The sequence below is a fragment of the Lygodium microphyllum genome, chromosome 10 (assembly GCF_053477565.2).
Source record: "Lygodium microphyllum isolate KBCC chromosome 10, Lygodium_microphyllum_v1.1.10, whole genome shotgun sequence".
NCBI lineage: Eukaryota > Viridiplantae > Streptophyta > Polypodiopsida > Schizaeales > Lygodiaceae > Lygodium > Lygodium microphyllum.
This window is the reverse complement of record NC_141144.1, coordinates 47,819,549-47,841,146: the sequence shown is the minus strand read 5'-3', so window position 1 is coordinate 47,841,146 and position 21,598 is coordinate 47,819,549. Positions and strand designations below refer to the sequence as shown.

General features: G+C 38.9%; 1 protein-coding gene across 1 annotated transcript; it reads left to right on the top strand.

The window, feature by feature from the left end:
* The first annotated feature begins 6,997 nt into the window (after positions 1-6,997).
* Positions 6,998-10,210, top strand: LOC148029968 (uncharacterized). The gene is made up of 8 exons (XM_087687161.1): positions 6,998-7,511; positions 7,643-7,729; positions 7,894-8,098; positions 8,223-8,381; positions 8,500-8,567; positions 8,723-8,963; positions 9,227-9,346; positions 9,486-10,210. Exons 1-8 carry the CDS (start codon positions 7,140-7,142, stop codon positions 9,872-9,874), a joined length of 1,641 nt encoding a protein of 546 aa, XP_087543287.1. The 5' UTR covers positions 6,998-7,139; the 3' UTR covers positions 9,875-10,210.
* The last annotated feature ends 11,388 nt before the right edge of the window (positions 10,211-21,598 follow it).

The following is a 21,598-nucleotide window of genomic DNA, read 5'->3' as shown; positions in this document are numbered from 1 at the left end:
AGACCACGTGGGCGAGTAGAAGGTCAATTTGTGGAAGGGCGGTGTCATCAATAACCGACTGTGGCATAGTGGAACGTGGACTGGCGGCGTACTTCAGCACGGTGGCTGACGGCATGAACGGTGGCGACCACCACTCTCCCACCATGTTGATTTTCTGCAGCAACACAGGTCCACACAGTCTTGCACAATCTCCCTTCTCTCATGATGGCGGCCTATCCTTCTTAACGACAAATTTCCTCCTTGACGCAGCACAATGGCAGTATAACGACAGCTCTCACAGTCAGGTCACGACCTTAAAGGGCAGCGTTATATCTCTCCTCCACTCTCACACTCTGTCCACATCACAACTCCTCAACTTCCCTCCTCGGCCTACAGCGTTATGGCCCTCTCCTCCTTACTCCCCCCCCCCCCCCACAGGGGGTTTTTAAAGGGTAGGGAGAGGAGACCTCTCTCTCTACATGGCCAGTTGCATGGCCCTTATCCCTTCCACGAGCTCCACCAACGAGCTTAGTCATCCGCGCCTCACTCCCTTCCCTCCAGATCGACCTTTGGCGAAGGGATAAAAATTTGCCATATATCCATCAATTATCCCTTTGGCCTTCTACCAAGAGGAGGTTCTTATGAAGAATGCAGATTTTTATTAAACCTTAGTCCTAAGTCTCGATTGGCCCGTGGAGAGTATACCATTTAAAGATCGCACCGTCTGTGACTACAATGCCCGAGACTTCACACGGCCTCGTAATATTTTCAATAGAAATATTACAAAAGTGCCCCATCCATGTGCATTGAGTTGAAGAAAGTACTAGAGAAAGTTGAAAAATGTGTTGAACCTTTAGTGACAATCACATCAGGAAATCTATGTTTCACATGTAAGTATCTAAAACCTTCTCATCCCTCCCTCAATGTAATGACCTTGGATTTTTGTGTAACATACATGTAACGTGTCTAAAAGCCTATTTTTGGGCTAAATGGTTAAAGGATGGTCTTGTTCTTAGTAGCAGGGACCCTAAGAAACAACACTTTAAAGGTACTTGTATAGGTTGGTTTTCAAAGTACATGTTTACACTTGCACTCAATGAGAACTTCTTATTTATGTTTTTCTACTCTTCTTCTAATGTTTACTTGTTAAAAATATAAATAACATTAAAAACAAACTCAATTCTCTACTTTACATGCTCCTTGCTATCATTAATAAAGCTACTTTATTTGTTGTTTTTAGTGTTGAGTTGCTTTTGGTATTGGGCTTTGTGCAGTGGCATGACATTAGAATGTTAGTATTCAGTTACGCAGAGTCACTTTATCCCCCCTTTGCTTCGATGTTGTTTTGCCTCTGTTCTAATGTTGTTTAGTTTGTTATGATAAATACTTATGTGTTTATCACTTTGTCCAATTTCAATGGCATCCAACCTAAAATTAGTGCATAAGATTTCTCCTTGCTCTAGTGCCTTGTTTGGGTATGACAATCTGCTTGATATATAGGACATAAGCCTAATACGACCACTATAGTTGAGCTTACTAGGGAAATGCCTCATTCAAGTATTGGCTAGACGTGCATCAAAACTAATAAAGCTAATGGTGCAAAGGGATTGAGTTAGAGGTATCAAGCTGCTCAAGCTTCTAAATGGAGATGAGGAGGCCACAAGCCAACTGTAGGGATGAGGTAGCATGATTCACTAGCAAGGTCCAACTAGAGGTGTTAACATGAGAGGAAAGAGAAAAGAGTAGGGAGGAGAAAGAGGGGGAGGGAACAATATGAGAGGGAGGATGAGAAAGAATGAGAAAGGAGCCACGAGGGTGGCAAGAAAGTAGTGTTAGAGATTAATCATCCCCCTCACTAGCATTCTCAAGATACAATTGGTGTAGTTAGCTCTCTCAAAGGGACTTACATATTTTTCCTTTCACTTAGTGGGTGCTTTTAGTAGTCACAGTGTATGGGCATCTTATTGCAAGTTGGGGCAATGCCACATTATGGTAACCAAGCATTAGATCACTGATCATTTTATGCATTTATGAATAGTTGACTAGTTTTCCAATCAAGTTGGCCAATGTGTTGGCCAACCAACATATTTAATTGCTTTTTTTGTTGCTATTTATTGCCCCTTTCGAGCATGTCCTCCATCACTTGTCTTCTAGGTGTTCGTGAGAGAGATCCAGCTCAATGAGATGTATAAATAGGCCTCATATATCTTTCTCCATTTCAACATTTCTTGATTGTAGATTTCTAGATTCTTCTATCTTTTTTTCTCTCTTCTCTCGTGCTTATTTTTTTTCAATGTTATCCATATGCTTTTCGCAACACCCTAACATGGTATTAGAGCAACATAGAAAGACTCATTGATCATGGATAGACCTAATCTTGGGAAGATTCTTCACAACCAAAGTTTAAGTTTTCAACCTTTGGAGACTACTACTATAAGGGAATGGGTAAATAGTGACACCCATTTCTAATGTAAAATAGTGGCATCACTACTTAAATAGTGACATTATTTCTGTCACAAATAATGATGGAATTCTAAGAGAAAAAGCTGTTGAAAAATTGACCAATGCATTTTTACATACTATTTGCGAGAGAGAGAGAGAGAGAGAGAGGGAGAGAGAGAGAGAGAGAGAGAGAGAGGAGGGAGAGCTCATCACTGCCTTTGCCATTGCCACTACCATATGTGAAAAAAAAGGGTGCAAAGGAGAAGGGAGGGAAGCACTCGATCACAAACTACAATCCTATAGGTTTAGAAATCTGATATGCATAGAGGCACAATCTCACTGCACTCATTAATAGATTATATGCGCACAAAGGGCTAGTAAGTCATGCCTCTCTTTTGTTTTTAGTTATTAGTTTTTTTTGTGATACATTATGTATTGTGGATTAATCTTTGCTTATCTATATTGTAGAGTTGATTTGATGCTCCATTATGAGCTCTCGAACTGTGAGGAGTTGTAGCAATTGCTTGGATTCGTGGAGTGCACATGTTTTTCTTTTTCGGTCCTATGATCTATACATGCTCTTTCTATGTAGCTTTTCTTGGATATATTTCTCATTCTTTGTATGAAATCGCATTTTTCTATATTTATAGATACATTTTCTTGTTTGTTTTGGACTCTTCTCTATTGTATGCAGTTCTATGAGTTATCATCATCAATTTTGTACTTATTTGAATATTGAATCAACAACTCTTTCTTCCTAGCATCTTAGGGTGTATGTGTTCAATGACAATTGTGTACTCAATTCCTAAATGCTTTATGAAACATTGTTCACCACACGGGACTAGAAGCGTAGCATGACATGCCACCTAATTTTCTTTTCTTCACAACTGTCGTTATTAGCATCCTAAATTAACTGTACATGTTGCTTTTTGCATCACTAAATGCATTGAAAAGCATGGCTATTTGCGATGCAAATAGCGATGTATTTGTAGTGATGTATATACCGATGATTTTAGCAAGACGAGGAAAATTTTAAATGAATATTTTCATTGCTTTAGAATTTAGTATATAGCCTATATCCTGTGTAGTGTGCATTGAATAGGTTGTGTATAGAGAAGGAGCAATGTTGTTGTTTTTTGCAAGTCCCTTTTGTTTGTGAAGGAGGAAAGATTACACTTTTAGTCTTTTTCTATAAATTTTGAGGTTTCATAGCCTTTGATGGGTGAAACTCTTTGAGGATGTGTAGCAATTATGCCCTAATACCATTGGCACTATGCGCGGAGCTCAAAGGGGGCGTGCCCTTTTTTTTGTATGTCATTCCATTTACAATGTTGATTGAAATTGACACAAAGTTTTAGGCTATTATGGACCATAAGGTTCTACTATTGCCAAATCTTTCTTTAAATCAAATACTTGATTACCATGTCTCTACATTATGAACACCACATGAAGTGACCTAAGCCTCTTGGTTAGCTTAAATCCTAAATCAAGGTTTTCCTTTTCTTAGACATATTTGAAATACATGAATGTTGAGGTCTCGACATTAGAAATCAGTGTAAAGATATGTATGAACACCACAGATGAGCTATTCGTGAATTGAGATTTTCCCTTTCCTTGGCCATATCTTCTAGTACTTGACTTTCATTTTTAGAAGCCTTGGGATCGCCCTTCTTTTGCCATGTAGGTTCAATGTGAGGTTTGGGAGATCTCTCTATTATAATATTGTATAGAATGATATTGTGTGTGTGTGTGTGTGTGTAGAGAGAGAGAGAGAGAGAGAGAGAGAGAGAGAGAGAAAGAGATGTAGTTAGTAGGTGTAAAGTAATATCTAGATAAACACTAAGCATTTCAAGTCTTAATTAATTAGTTTAATGATTTGTTTATTCCTTCATAGTACTAGCTAGAGAGAGAGAGAGAGAGAGAGAATGATGATGGTTAAGATGATACATTAACATTTGCAAAGAGGCCAAAATAGCCTATCAAAGTTTGAGTTACAATCATTTGTTTGATGGTACAACTGTCTGAAAAGAACAAATGAAAACATACAACACAAGCACACTAAAATCTATAAGTAATGAGAACTCTAACAAACAAACAAAAGATCTATAGTTGATACAATCTCATGGGGATGTAGAGTTTTTATCTTTGGCCCATGTATTAATCCCTTCTATCTACCTCTTGTCAATAGCTATCTCATCGAGAGCTAATTAACTTATTACCTAATTAGCCATTTCGTTTGAATATAGTGTTGCAAGTGTGTGTGTGTGTGTGAAAGAGAGAGTAAGAGAGAGTGCATGTGTTTGACAAAGACAGACATGTAGTTATTTATTTACTTAATTATTAATTTAGTTAATACATAGCATTGCCGAGAGAGAGAGAGTAAGAGAATGTGTGTGTGTGTGTGTGTGACAAGACATATATGTAGTTATTTAATTACATAGTGTTGCTAGAGAGTAAGAGAATGTGTGTATGTTTGACAAGACAGATATGTAGTTATTTAATTACTTAATTGTCTATCACTAAATAATTTATAATTGATTGTTATTTTTGAATGTGAAAGTAATGATAATTGTTATTCTTAGAGGCAATGTAGTTTCCTCATTGACTTCTATCCCATCATTGCATGCTTCACTTTAGCCAAGGGAGCTGCGATCTTTATATATACACTCTTTTACAAGGTTAGAATCTACCTTTGTTTTTTTTTGTCATGATGAACAATAAAGGAAAGTAAAGAAAAGAGAAGTACATATCTTCTCGAAAGATTCGGGAATGCCACCTTTTCCCATAATTATAAAACAATGAAGAGACTTGTGTCAACTGTTTGACATGCTGCTTGTACAACATATTTATGTGTCTTCATTATATTTTTAGGAAGTTATAGGTTAAGTTTTAACCTAAAAATTGTGAAACATGAAAGCCATAATATCTCACACTTTAACCAAGCAAATTTCTAGATTTTGATTTTATATTTTGCAAGATTCTCTTCATCTAGACGACATCTCAAGTTATACGACAAGTTTTTGGCCAAATTTGATTAGCTTCGATATAGACTTGTGAGCATTGTTCATCTAGTACATAGTATATATAAAAAGGCAGATGTTTCATTTTACTTGAATATGGTTAGAAACACTTCTTTATTTGTAATAGATCCCAAAAAGGTCATTGCTTGAGATATCTTATTACAACCCACCATGCGGGCAATCGATCATTCAAAGTACATATAGTGACTATTATGGGCCAACCAGTTTCTCCAAATACTGAATTAATAATTACAAAAGGTTATGGATATCATTTACATTAATATGAGATTGGCAAATTTTCCATTCGTCGAATATTTAACCCAATTCAAAATGTAAGCCATAAGATATATCCATTTGAGTCATAATTTAAGTCACAATGATCATATGTGAAAAGCTCATACTCCTCAGTTTATTGACAAGCAAATTTTCGGACAATATTCAAGATTGTAGTTTCTGTAGAAGATACAGACTCTAAAATCAATGTTGTATTAATTTTCTAATCTCTTTTTATTAATACTCGTTAATTTCTAGTCAACAACTAGTATATTGATCGGGCAAATCCGGATGAAAACCTATCAAGCAATACATTTATCAAATTCAATCTTCATTCTCCCATGAAAACACTCAAACAATGAAAGTTTTTCATATGGATATTAAATAGTTATGGATGACAAGTTCAAATGATCCAATATGATTTTCAAACCTTTCCCAATGCACCTTGTAGCTTGTATCGCTCCATTACCATCATTTTGTACTCAAATATTACGAGAACACATGATTGGCACTTTTCCAACATCCATGATGTGCATATGTTGCGTTCATTTGAGAACTATTTTATAGACCTCTCACAATTTCAAATGTTCGGGTTTGAGTTTCAAGTAACAAAAAGTAAACCGACATGCTTCCAAAATATTCAAAACAATGGACCTAGTTGCAATGCCAACGTAGTTGAATCTTTCCACACCCTTAAACCTAGGACTCGCATTTCAAACATGATAATTATAAAATTAGTGTCTTGTATACAAAGTTTGAACGGAGAAACCTCCAACTAATGTCGAAATGTGCACTTAATAAATAGGCCTTTATGGAGCACTGAGCACTGCATGTGGATGGAAATAACGACTTGCACATATTTGAAGAAGTAGATCTGCATTGGTAAAGGTCCGAATGTTGTTTTATGTTAATGTCAGACATTGAGCCTGAAAGGATAGTTGAAGATTACAAACGTAGTAACATCACGAAGAAATTGGAAGGATAAGATATTGGCCTGCGGTTGCACGTTGTAAGGAATCAATTATCACAATGGTATAACATGTATTTTAATGAATACGAGTCGCCGCACACGCGTGTGTCCCTCTCTGCTGTCTGTCTGTTTGTGTGTACCAATGATACCGACCTTTTCAAGGTCCTTTGTGCGCGGTCGCTGACTGAGTGTGGAGTCTCCACCGCTTGAACCAGTCAGAGGGCTTTTGACATGTTCTCAACCGGATAGCCAGGCGCGACCACCGTACCTAGACGAGAGATGGGAGTCCCCCTATAAAGGACCAGCTGCGCTAATGGATACAACTCGTAATCACCTCAGTAGTAGACTTAAAGGAATTGGTGCTTTAGACGCAAGGGAATACCTAAACCAGCAATAGGAAGAAGCTCAGCTGCAACTACAGCACCGTATCACCGCAACTCAATCGATTTATCAGCATGAGGAGTACATTAGTAGCTAGCGATGATCCTAAGTTACGACCGATGATCAATTTCAGGCTGAGAATCGGGCTAGGAGTAGTGGCCATATTATTGTTAGGCCTGCAGGTGGCGTCGGCCCAGCTCAGCATTACTGCCATGACGCCGTCCTTCGGCTCCGGCACTGGCGTGCCCAACACCTTCATCGGCGCCATGGGGAGCCAGATTGCCGGCTCGCTCCTGGGCATCGGCACCCCTGCCCTACTGTGGGCGGTGGTGCCCTCCGATTCCGTGAACGATGCCTGCAGGCTCATCGTCGACACGGGGACCCAGACCATCAGCGCCAGCGTCGCCAACGAGTGGGGTGGCGCCAGCGAGGACTTGACCTTGCAGGTACGTTAATTGTCGAGAGAAAAGACAGAAAGGGAGTTAAGAAAAAAAAACCACCAAGGTTTTGATTGATAGCTAATTTGGTACTCCATCGGCCTGCATATTGACACATGCTCGCATCTAATTGCACGCAGTTGGTGGCCACCGGCGGTTGCCTCGCTGCCAGCGATGGTTCGGGAACGGAGTTCGTCTTCAGCGATAACTTTGGTCGGACAAGCGCGGTAGGTCGACTCAATCCTAGCCACGAATATGCTATTTGTTCGGTAGATTGGAATGAATTTTAGCATTATGAACTTCATCGACGTCCTGTATAGTTCTGTCATTCCCGTGCTCTGTACAACTCTACCTGCCTCCTCCACCACTAATTCTAATACAACTAGTCCAGATCGTGTGCCCCAACAACGCTGGATCCGTGGGATGCGGCGTTTTCGTCACTGGCAGCGACATTTCTGCTGTCTACTCCTCGGGTGGCACTAACAAGCGCAAGCTCCTCGCCTTTCCCGACGACGACGGCCTGGGCTCTATCATGATGGGCGGCCGCCGGCACGGCAGGCATACGCTGGACTGCAGCGGGACGGGCGCAGCCATAGGTAGGACACACGGATCTGGTGTATACTTTCTGACTCATTACTATATAATCTACAAGATCGAGCAAGTACTTAGCCAAGATGTCTAACCGATAACCACCTCTCGTCCGATGGTTTTGAAACTCAGGGGGCCTCATCGGTCTGGGCACTGGAGCTCTCACTGCACTCGGCTGCGGCTTCTTTACCGTCTTCGCCCCATTCTGTGTGGCCGGTGTGCTCGGGATTGAGATCATCGGAGGTGCGGTCGGCGGATCGGGATGCTTACAGTCATCCAGCTGCTTCCCAGGTAAACTATTGATCGTATCTTCTCATTAGAAAGTTTATATGCTGGAACTGAACTTGTAAGATCAAGCTCGCCCGCTTAGATGAAATACAGTGTCACTCACCTCACGGTGGCCGTGCAGGCGATGCCTTGGTTCGATCTGTAGACGGCAACTTGAAGCCTATGTTCGAGCTTGCACTGGGTGACAAGGTTTGTGACATTTTACAAGATCCTGTTAGTCTCCTAATAATTAATTAGTATGACTAGAATGACGATTGCTCTTTTTCATTCACATACGTACTCTATTGAATCTTGTTGAACGAAATTGGCCTCTACTCATGATCAATGTATAATATGTCTAACAGGTTGCCGTGTTGAGTCATTCCAAGAATGCCATCGTGTACGAGGATGTCTATGCGTTCGGCCATAAGGAAGCTGATGCCATCACCACATTTCTCGAAATCACCATGGAGCCCGCCACAAGCGTCCTACTCTATGGCCCGAACCACGACATCAACCGTGATTCATCGACATATAATGCCTCGACTACTGCTGCCAGGACTCTGCACATTAGTGGCCTTCATTTTGTCCCATCGTCAGGAGCAGGTACCATGTTAACGAGGATCGACGAGTGCAAGGATAATTAATGGTCATCTTGTAATTGCGTTAATGCTACTAGGATTGCTACTGTGATTGTTCCCTTTAGTGAATTAGTGCAAATTCTGTGAGAATCTACAATATGTCGAATTCAAATAGGTACTCAGTTGTGTGTACGACTAGCTACCTCTTGTGCTACCATTGTAACTTCATTGCGTCAATCTGAATACGTTTGAATTGCATGCGGATTTAACAAGGTATGACGATTGCAGATATCAAAGGACGAGTCTCCTTCAAGCGAGCACGAGACATCAATATTGGCGACGTCTTATGGGGTGTAGTGAGCTCCACATACCCTCTCACAGAACTTCCTAGCCCCTACATGGTTACAGGTATAATTTCTCATTCACATGATCCTACCATGATTGCTTTAATAATCCTTGTTGTACCTCCGATACACATGATTATATGTATAATTTACCATGTCACACACACACACACCATGACGCATGCATCCTCAAACTATTGCAGGACTCTCCTCCACCATCAAGCTCGGGCTGTACAACCCTCTCACTCTCGGTGGCACGATACTAGTCGACGATGTCCTTGCATCTGCTCATAGTGATTGGTTCTTGGATCAGGCATTTGATACGCTTGGTTTGCCCGTCTCATGGCTACATTACCTTTACCAGTTCATCCTCACACCGGCACGTGTCTTGTATTCTCTACTAGGTAGAGATGTCTACATAGGCGCCTACAATTGGTTGGATGCGCAGCTCGATGTGGCAACTTTCGGCACCAACTACGGTGGGCTGATGACGTGTGCCTTGATCTCCTGTCTCACTTTAGCCATATACGGTATGCTAGCAACCAAGTCGATGGCTCCATGGGGTAGCATTGCCAAGGGCAAAAGATCCTAGAATGGTCTAAATGCCATGTAACATGTACACACATGCATCATTTAAACCCACGATCACTCCAATGCCACAAATGAACCAAGAGATAAATCTCCCTCATTCAAACCCTTTGTAAACTAGCTAAACAATCCTGGCCGTCTAGTCCTCTTGTAAATCGCTTGGATATAGACATGTACTTAAATTTTCACGATCTCGTAGTAGTGATGCACACTCATCACAGTAGATATAGAGATGATGATGACGATCATGCTACAAGCATGTAATGTCATATAGAATCCTAAGTCAATCAATATTTATACCAAGCATTCCAAACAGTTTATTGCAAGGACAGAGGTTGGTATGCATATTTTCTGGCCATGCATTCCTATCACATAATTTAACAAAGGGCATATTTTTCATTATTGTGATCTAAAGTTACAAAATGGATGCACCCGTATAAAATATTCTCCAAAGGGGACAAAATTTAAATTAAAAGAGATAAAAGTGTACATATATAAGAGACCTCATAATAAGCGTAGTAGTTTCTATGCTAGGTTTCTATAAATTACCTCTGAAATGTTTACAGGGGTTTTTGGTAAAGGGGCTACAACACATCTAACATTCTTAATGCCAACTATCATAGGTGGAGTACTTGGAGTCTAGCATGTAGCCTACACCATCATGTAATAATCTTTGTAATTGGATAAGATATTTTAGTTCATTTTATTCATGCATGAACCTCTTCATCCGAAAAGTCAATTAGATCTTTAGGATCTCATAGATGCTTTTAAGGGGATGCAGATCCAACAATGCAAGCATATCACATGCATTCACAATAGAAAGTTTTTAATTCAATCGAAGTTGGACAAATTTACATCATCATTACACTTATAGAAAGACAAATTTTTAAACACAATTGATGTCTTCTCTTTTACATTTCTCAACTCTTATGAGGACATTTGCATATGAGGGAGCAAGGTTATCCAATCATGGAGCTTGCAAGTTATTGGATGTCATACAATGTCCTCTCTTGTGTAGTAGCATGTGAATATCTATATAGAGTTAGATGGTCACCTAGGAGAAGCCTCATCTATAGTAGACTCATACTATGGGGAAGGAGTGTATGTTCAGGCATGTTATATAGCCAAGCATTGAATGACTCAAAGGATCCTAAGTATGTAAATATTAGTCATTTATAAGTGGGGTGTATCTTCATAGTATTAGACTTTTAATCTCGATGGATCAAAATTTCCTTTAACATAATTGAACTTATCATTGTTCGAACAAACAATCATAAGCAATATATAGGCTATTTCTCCTTGTTTTATTAAGGTTATCCTTGTGTTTATGAATCTAGAATTGCTATGCAAAATTTTGAGTTTTCATTACTTCCTTGTAATGCATTATTGTCGAAGTATAGTGATCATTGCTATATTTTGTTCAACTGTGTATTTCTTTTCTATTATGTTCTATCACTACAACAAAAAGGCCTCATAGACGCACATTTAGACGCGATTTTTGAATATAGAGAAATTCTTACGTGCGCGTCTATCCGCCCGTCTATTTGCGCATCTATCATTTCACGTCTATAATCGCATGTATCAACGAATTTACACGCACAAATAGATGCACAATAGACGCACATATACATGCGCATATAGACACGCTGGTAGATGCGCTTTTACAAGCACTGATAGACGCGAATGAGAAACAAAAAATGTCATTTTTTAAAAAGATATTTAATTTCTTTTTTAAATTTGAATTATGAAGCGCGTGTAGTCTGCATTATAGACGCGCGTATAAATGCGAATTATCTGCAATTTAGATACATTGATAGACGCGCAAAACAGAACTAGAAAATAAAAAACCAGAGAGCATCTGTTTTTATTTTTCCCCTCCCATACATCAGATTGTGTATTTGGGAAAAAGACAATGTATCTTACGGGCACGAGAATTGAAAATAAAAGTCCATGTATTCATTATATATCAAAAGCATTTACAAGGGAAGTTTAAGTGCTTCCGACCTAAAGCATGGACGCAAGCAGTAGGCTCAAAGAGATATCATACATATACAAGAAAATAAGGCCTCATGAGGAGGTATGGTGCTCCTCTACAAATCTAAAGAGAAAACATCTTCGCTAGTACCACCATGGCTACTAGCGTCACTATCCCCCTCCTCGCTATGCTCCACATCTGGGTTCGCCTACACACACAAAAGATCAGGGTTGCTTACATAGATAAGGTGGAGAAAAAGTTATAATTAGCTATACTTTTAATAGGAAAGTAAGAAAAATATACCTCCTCTGGCTATCGAATGCTCATGGCCCAGTTGTATTAGTCCTCAGTGATGAGACCCTCCTCATAAAAGTGAAGCCATGTTGCTACGCGGTTATGGCCTTGATGGTAACCTACCTCTCTAGGAGTAGGTGTCCTACCAACAATGGTAGTCTGCAAAACATTTAGAGATATACAAACAATTATGAGTCACAATATATTAGACTAAAATATATAAAGAATTGAAAGAAATATAAATAAAAAAAACTAGAAATCAAAATATACTTACAAACTCTGCCTCCCACGACTCTCTGCCGCCCGATTCGTAATGTGATGATCCCATAGTTTCCATTTGGATCCATCGCGCCTCTGCATGGTGGCGACTCTTCACTTTCTCAGCTGCTTTCTTATTGGCTTTCTTCCACTCTATGAGGTGGCACATAGGTGGTTGGCTATAGGCTCCACACCCCTCCTCTAGCCTCCGTAGTGAGTCCCTGGCCCGTTTCATGAGGTGGGATCTTTTGTTGTGAAGCATATCCCTCACTTTTGTACATCCCCAATCATCCGAGAATCCCTGACCCTCAGGATTTGGGTACCTCTTAAGGACTACCCTCAACACCTCCTGCCATAAGCCGCTTTTCTGATTTTTGAAGGCAATGAAACAATCTTTATACGTCGCATGCACGACGCTCCTCATGTACGCTATTACATCCCTTCCCTCATCATCATGAAAGATACCACCAGCATCTGTAACTCTATAGTACTGGTGTACAACCTCCTCTATGTGATCTACTGGTGAGTGTGATTGCTCGCCACCTCCTAGGCAGCACCCACACAAGTCTTGTCCTCCCCCTTGACTCTCCCTCCTCCCTCTCTATTGACTACCCTCTGCCTCACTAGACGCACGAGCTTCTGCAGATGCACGTGCTTCTGCAAATGCTTGTGCTTCAACCGATGCACGTGGAGCACGTGGAGTACCTACATATGGAGTACCTGTATATAGAGTACCTACAAGTGGAGTACCTGCATGTGGAGTCTAGGAAATAGTGCCAGGCAAAGACGCCAGAGGCATCCTAGACATGACACTGAACACCTCCTCTGCTGTGGGAGAGCAGCCAAGGTGTCTGGTCATCTCTCCCATGAAGTCTTCCCTACTAGGAAAACCTCCAAAAAATGCATTGACCCCCCCGCCAAAGGAGGCCAATGTATCATTCATGCAATCCACATCTGGGTCATTGCTAGATGAACAAGGATACGACATCTGCAAAAAAACACAGAAAAAAGACAAATTTATTTGCATACAGAAAATCATATATTATCTACATTTTCAAAGAGCTTTCTTTAGACATTGAGCATAACACTTAAGTGCTAATGCTTCTCTTAAACAAGAAAACTGATAAACACAAACATGGGATTGATCACATTCATCATTACAAAAATATATTGTTTACTATCAGAACTGGGAGACCTGGCGCGTGTATCCCCGCGTCTAAATTGCAGTTTAGATGCGCCCTCAGACGCACTCCAGAGTAAACCTTCTATCTCGTGCGTCTATCTGCGCATCTAAGATGCAGCACAGATGCGCTGTCAGACCCACATCCCAGGTCAATGCCTGTGTATAATTGCGTATAGACTGCAAGTCAACCTTCTGTGCAGCGCATGTATCATCGCGTGTACACTGCAGAGCACACGCGCTCTAAGATGCATCCTCAGATGCTATGAGAGGAAACATTTTTCGCGTCTATATCTGCATCTGCACTGAGATGTAGACGCGCTATTAAACACGCTTGGTCGACTGATTTTAGGCCGACGACTGCCATTGATGATTTACAAAATGTAATACATAATGGAATCACAAATCCTAAATACACAGACAAAGTAGAGAGAGGAAGAGAGAAACAAAGAGAGAGAGAGAGAGAGAGAGAGAGAGAGAGAGAGAGAGAGAGAGAGAGTCCCCTTGGGTATCTAGTGTGGCGGGTGGTGGCGCTTCTTCCTTCTCCTTCTTCCTCTCCTTGGTAAGTTACCCTCCCTTGATGCTTGCTTGCTTGCTGCTTCTTCTTGTTCTCCTCTTTCTTGTTCTCTCTTTCTTCCTCTCCTTGGCTTTCCTTTTTCCCTTCTTGTGTGTTTGAAATGAAAGAAGAGGTGAGTCATGAGGAGATGAGGCATGAAGAGACTGCATGTCGGCTAAACTCAAGCTTCACAATCGCAAAAAACGCAGGAAAGGAAAGGCGCAGTTTGAAAAGAAATGATTTAAGTATGGTTTGAATTTTGACGTGTGCGTCTATTTTTGCGTGTATATGCGCGTCTATTGTTCAGATAGACACGAGTATAGATACGAATATAGACGCGGAAATAGACACCAATATAGACGTGTAAGTAAACACGGATATAGACGCACATTTGGGCTTTATCATAATTTTTTGTTTTTAAGATAAGTTTTGATAGTAAATTCTTATCATAAGTTTTAAATTATTTATGATGATTTTTGTGTATTTAAAATTGAGATCTTATGTAAACATATGAATGACAAATATTTTGATATTGTAATGAATTAGGTTTAATCATGTCGACGTCGTCATCACCTAGTGCGGTGCAAGCTGATGAGTCAATGAGCACATCCTCAAGTGAGGATGAAACATTGTGTCTTCATAATCGAGATGCATGGCTACGACGAAAAATTAAATGCATGTGTGATCGTTGTTGAGGGTGTATTTTTCGAGCACGTCGAATTGCAATGTCACACCTCAGCTTGTATGGAGAATGGGACCGAGAAAAATCACTGGTATTCATTGTTTTCTTTACCACTAAGATTGCATGTCTATGTTACGGGAATTATATATCAACGTACATGAAACTCCCTTTTGTGGTTGAGTAAGATGCGGTGCTACATCCTCAAATGCTCCCTCCCAGGCGTCGAGAGGCTGCAAAACGTCGACGCGAGGAGGCAGAGTCTTCAAGAAGAGTAGAGACTCACAACCATGATAGTAGCCCTCATGAAATGCCCCATCAAGTCGTAGAGAATGAGATTTTGGACAACATGGTATACCATCTATTTTCGCAACCAGTTCAGGGAGAAGGTCACTCTATGAAGCCAAATGATCCACTATATGTAGCATCATCTACTCCGTTGTATGAAGGTTGTACGTACTCTGTTCTTCATGCGTCCCTCGAGATATTTAACTTGCAAACAATTTATGGATGGAGTAATGTCAGTTTGGATGCGTTATTGAAGTAGGTATCAATTCAGTTTGGATTATGAATCATAATATTAATTGTTCTATTTTGAAATCAGACAAAAATATATCTTGGTGGATTTTTAACTCACTTTTAAAAATATATGTAGGTTATTATCACAAATGCTTCCAAAAGGAAACAAATTGCCAACTAAGAGAGAGCAAGTAATACATTTCTTGACATCTCTGGGAGGCCTCGATTATGTCAAGATCCATGCATGTGTCAATGATTGTGTGTTATTTCGTGGGATTCATGAGTTCGCACGAGAGTGTCTTGTTTGTGGCGAATCAAGATACGAAGTGGAGATTAAGTCAATGGATGTGCCTCGTAAGGTTTTGCGACATTTTCCGATTGTTCCACATATAAAACTTATGTTCAAGTGTAAGTCTATTGGAAAGCTCATGTCATGGCATGCTAGTCATCCTTCAAGTGATGGAAAATGGAGGATCCCTGCAGACACACCGGCATGGCAATATATAGATAATTTGTGGCCCGTTTTCAAAGAAGAGCCAATAAATTTGAGATTTGGTTTAGGCATGGATGGAATCAATCCATTTGGCATCAAAAGCATATCATACAGTGTATGGCCAGTGGTATTGGTGAACTATAATATTCCTCCATCCATGGCAATTAAAAAGGGACATGTGATGTTGTCACTTCTGATTCTTGAAAAGCACAAGGTAAAAAACATGGACATTTACTTAGAGCCTTTGATTGAAGAGTTAGAAATGTTATGGGAAGGTATTGAGGTGCAAGATACAAGTGCATTTGCATCCTTTAGAGATTTCACATTGAAGGCTATGTTGTTGTGGACCATGCATGACTTTCCAGGATACAGAGAGTGTTCATGCACATGTATATAACTCTATATTTGAAATTCAAGACTTGAATCAATTGCATTTTATTAATTCACTTGTTTTTTCAGGTTTAACCACATTAGGATATCATGCATGTCCTATTTGCGGTCCCTCTCTAGTTTCCTCTAGGCCGGCACGTTTAAAGAAGGTTATCTACGACAATCATCATCAATTTCTTCCTATTGACCATCCCAAATATGTTCTCCCTACTAATGGAATGACTCCACAATCTCTAACCATTCGAGATTGGAAGGAGAGATGGATTAATGCCGACAGCCACCCTCCACTCAACATGAGTCGGTAAGAAGTGTATTTCTCTCGATTGACTTTAAAGTATCACTCATGATGAATTGTTTACATAATATATTGTTTGTTTGTTAGGTTCTCTATATTTTTTCGTCTTCTGTACTGGACTGAACTCAAGATCAATCACCTGTTGGACCCCATGCACATATTAAAAAATGTTGTATCTACATTATGGGATCACTTGATAGGGGCTCGTGATTCAGTTAATGTAAGGGAGGATTTACATAACATTGTCACATGAGACGAGTCTGGCCACGCATTGGACCCAGAGGAAAGATTGAGCTAGCCCATGCACCTTGGATGTTGTCAAAGAACGAGGAAAAAATAGTAAAGGAACAAATATATAGCTTTCAAACACCCACAGGATGTATCAGATGTCTTAAGGGAGCCTTCATAAAGAAAAAGAAAAGAGGTGTGGAGCAACTATCTGGTTTGAAGTCCCACGATTGGCACAAAATGATTCAAGTAAGGGTATCTCTAACCATGAATATTGTAATTAGTGGAGTAACTATGTGCAAACTTTGGGATATGATGACTTTTTCCTCAACTAATCATTTGATCTATGAATATTGTTTACATTCAGTTCGTACTTCCTACTAGCATATCCCATTGTGTATCCAAAGATGTACGTGATATCATTTACAAGATGGAAGAGCTTGTGAGGTGTGTATACATTGTATTTTTTCATTATATATCTTTGAATTTCTACACAAAAATAAACAATTCTCAAATACATCTTGACAGATACGTGAGCTCGAAGGAAATTGATCCAAACACATTGCAAGATGCTCGAGTATTATCTGTTGAGGTGGTTTGTTTGGTGGAGGAAAATTTTCCTCGATCCATTTTGACTACTCAATTACATTTACTCATACATTTGATTGATGAGATTGCACTTTGTGGGGCAGTTCATGTAAGGTGGATGTTTTTTCTTGAGCGCTTCATGAAAACCTTGAAAGATTTTGTGAGGCAAAAAGCACGGCCTGAGGGAAGCATGGCTGAGGGTTGGTTAGTGCAATCATCCCTTGTTTATATCTCTGAATATCTTACTGAAGTGGATCCCTCTCAACCACGACTATGGAAAGATGATGAAGACTTGAGGATGGCCTCTATAGTACCTCAATGAAAAGGAATGAGTAAAGTGCTAACAAAAGAAAAACTTCGTAAGTTAAATAGTTTTTGTGTGCTCAATAGTGATGTAATGAGCAAATGGGTGACACTATATAATGAAGCAAGGGCAAGAAGAAAAAGCGAAAGACAAGAATTTCGCACTAGATATGGACGTAATGTCTCATTTCCAGATCATCTAAATGCGCTCCCATGTCATATCGATATAGATTGGTTACATGAGGAAATGGAGAGAATGGAAAAAGAGGAGGAAATTAATATATCTCAAGAAGAGTGGGAATATGCATGAGGTTGCTTATCAAAGGTGAGACATACTATCAATTAATTTGTTTCTATAAGTTTTATTTTATATAAATAATTGACATGTTTAATCTTTTATCTTTTACTACTAGTGCACATTATTCAATACACTTTGGTGTGAGGGTAAACATCTTTGAACTCAACGTATAGATGAAAAGAGAAATACCTAAGATTGTGGTGTCCTTGCTCACTTCGAGGATACCAATGGTACCATGGAAGGTTATTGTGGCTTGATCCAAGATATTCTGAAGCTTGACTTCAGACGATTCTTTATATATGTCTTGGATGTGAAGTGGTTTAAAGAAGTGGTAACAAATGGTGAGCATTGCACAATCAGATGTCATCCAAGTGGTTTTGTAATCATTGACTCTACAAAATTTCACCAAAACAAGAATGACACATTAGTACTACCTCAACAATGCGAGCAGGTATATATGCAAAGGCTAAATTTTTTATATGTATATATGTGATACATATACACAATATAATAAGTACTTAAGTTTTTTGCTTTTGTTTTTCAAATACAGGTTGTGTATCATCCAATGGTAAACAATAACCGATGGTGGTGTGTCATCCCTATATCTAATTGTTCAAAACCAATATATGGTAATATTACCGACATGGAGATAGCAGATGACAATCCAACAATAAATGATGATGTGCATGATGACACCATAATGGATGATATGCGTGATATAGTACAAGATGAACCTCGTGAGGATGTTTAAGGAAACGCAGAAGAAGACAATAATGTGATTGTCGATGATATTGATGAAGTTATTGAGCAATATAGCAACACATCTGATAGTGGGATAGACTTATTTGTTTCGTTACCTCTTGGTAACATAGACCTAGAAATAGATAGTTTAGCAAGGGCTGATCTCATTGAAGATGAGATAGATCATTCACTGTAACATACTTAATTTGCTTATTGATTCAGTGTGTATTCCTAATTCTATGGTTTTTATCATACGCACACGTGCATACTCAAGAATCAATAGTCAATTTTAAAGCTAAATTGAATTTTTCATAATAATAAAAGAAGTATCTTTTATCATCTTCAAGTACGTAGAGAAATTACAAGATACATATTGCAATGCTTGCTACTAATTGTAAGGTTTCTGTCGCTTGCCGCTAATTACTTATATCAGGCTTGTCAACTGGAGGAACTGCCATTCATTAGAGACCAATGAAAAAGTAATTATTAACTCTATTTTTTTAATTCAATGATTCAATGTGTATTCTTAATTCTATGGTTTTTGTCATGCGCACATGTGCATGCTCAAGAATCAATTTCAGGTGGTTAAATAATTATTAACTTTGGTTTTTTAATTATGTGAATTGCTAATTTTAGGTGGTTAAATAATTGTGCGTCTGTTGGCGCGTCTATATTAGGGTCTATTTGCGTGGATATATAGACGCAAAATTTGCGTCTATTTACACGCACCTATAGATGCAAAATTTGCGTCTATTTACACGCACGTTTACATGCACTTATAGACACTGTGATAGACGCGCCCGACTTTGCACGTCTAACATGCGTGTCTATGCCTCGTTTCTGTTGTAGTGTATTACGAGTTTTGAGGTCTTTTGTACCCTAAAGATATACAAGTTTCATTTTTATTTCCTTGTTCTTTTGTTATCAATGGCCTTTAGGACATATAGATATACAATGGTGGGGTGACAAGGTGGTGCCTATCCCCAAAAATGTATCCACTGTTAGCTTCAATTAAGTGGGCCACTTTTAAGCTTATATGTGTGGATATCTTGCTCTTTGAAAAAGAAAGGTTTTTAAATGAAAAATGTATGAAAATCTCCCTCTCTCTCTCTCTCTCTCTCTCTCTCTCTCAGTTTATGGCATGTGCATGTCTAAATAAATTTAGAACTAGGTATGTCTAATGTCCATTCAAGACAAGAAGCTGAAAGATTATGAGTCAAAAAAAGAAGAAAATGAATGGAATTTGGCTACATTGCAGACAAAACTAGAGATAGTTAATATTTTTTCTATTTAACTAACACCTCGAGTATTGAGGCAAGAACTTGTGGATGATTAAATGTAGTAGCAACTCACGATAGGGTTCATTACCCTTGCATGTTCTATTTCTATGAGTTGTTTCTTTCTCTAAGCTCTAAATTGAGTACTCATATTTTTCTATCCAAAGGGTGTGGCAAGCTTTACGATTTAATATCAAACCATTATTTGTTCTAGTGTGGATTTGATCCTCTAAGACAACAAAAAACTTGAATTACTTTGAAGATATTGAGTTAATGATCTCAAACCAATCTACTATTAGTTTAAAGTTGATGGCATTAATATGTTTTTAAATCATAGATAACCTAATTCATATTGATGATATCTATTTGATAACAACTCCTAAACTATCAGAAATGAAATTTGGTACAAACTCCAACATGTTGTTATCTAATTTTTGGTGGGTCCCTTGTCCTGGAAGGTATATGGTTTCCTCTCAAAATTTCACCCTCCTACTATTTTATCGTGGCTTGGCTGGACCTACAGATGGATCTTCTAGGTCAAACAACAAAGTTGAATTATACCACTTTAAAGAGTTGTGGTGAACTGTGTATCATGGCATCTAGGTTGGCATATGCGTCACAAGTTGTACATAAAAATGTGTGTGTAACATTCTGTAAGTTTGTTGTGTGTGTACGTGTGCATGAAGTCACAGGTTGTTCTGATGAGTACGTTTGTTGTGTTTATATGCGAGTTTGATTAGAATGAAATGAAAATTCTATGTGCATCTAGATGTGTTTCCATAAATTTTACAACCGACTGGAATGATACTTCTCATCCTCGAAGTGTATCAAAAGCTAATTCTTCTTACCAAATTGAACCTAAGCAACATGGTATTTGTAGTTAATAAATTAGAGAAATTGAGCTCAAGTAACACTTTTATGCCATACTTTTTTGTATCATAATGAACGCAAATAACATTTTTCACTAGTTTATGTACCATAACCTATTAGAAGTCAAATTTTTTTATGATCACTTATCATGGTTGTGTATGTTGCTCGAGGAAGTTACCATATGTATATCCTCTGCATCATGTGCATTCAAGGCTTATTTATAAATATTCTTATTTTTGAAATTTTTCTAAATAAAACATAACCCTTTTCTATTCAATCTTTAAACAACCCATTTATATTACACCCTTTTGTAAGCAAAAAATGTATAAAAAAGGTATTTTAAAAATACCTTATTTTGAGCCCACATGATGCGCGCATATATCCATGAGTAACTTACCCGAGGTATGTTAATAAATGTTGCTAATTGTTCTAAGGTTGTTGGATTTTTTTGTAGAACATAAGATTTCTATTTGATATAGTGCCTCATTGGGATGGTTACGTTATCTCCTTATTGCGGTCTATACCAATCCACTTAATAGATAGGACATGAGCCTAATGGGACCAATAGAGTTATTGGGTAGTGCCTCACTCATGCATCAAAACTGATGAAGCTGACAGTGCAAAGGCATCGCGCTAGAGGTGTCAAGATCCTTGAGCTCGTAAATGAAGATGAGGAGGCCACAAGCTGCTTATAGGAGATGGGGCAGCATGATTCACTAGCCAGATCCAACTATAGGGGTCAACATGAGAGGAAAGAGGAATGAGTAGGAAGAAGGAGGAAGTT

Excerpts from the sequence above, each read along its gene's own strand:
- LOC148029968 (XM_087687161.1), top strand. The coding sequence starts at position 7,140 with ATGAGGAGTACATTAGTAGCTAGCGATGATCCTAAGTTACGACCGATG. Across the intron at positions 7,730-7,893 it reads ACTTTGGTCGGACAAGCGCG|ATCGTGTGCCCCAACAACGC; the intron begins GTAGGTCGACTC and ends CAACTAGTCCAG. Across the intron at positions 8,964-9,226 it reads TGTCCCATCGTCAGGAGCAG|ATATCAAAGGACGAGTCTCC; the intron begins GTACCATGTTAA and ends TGACGATTGCAG.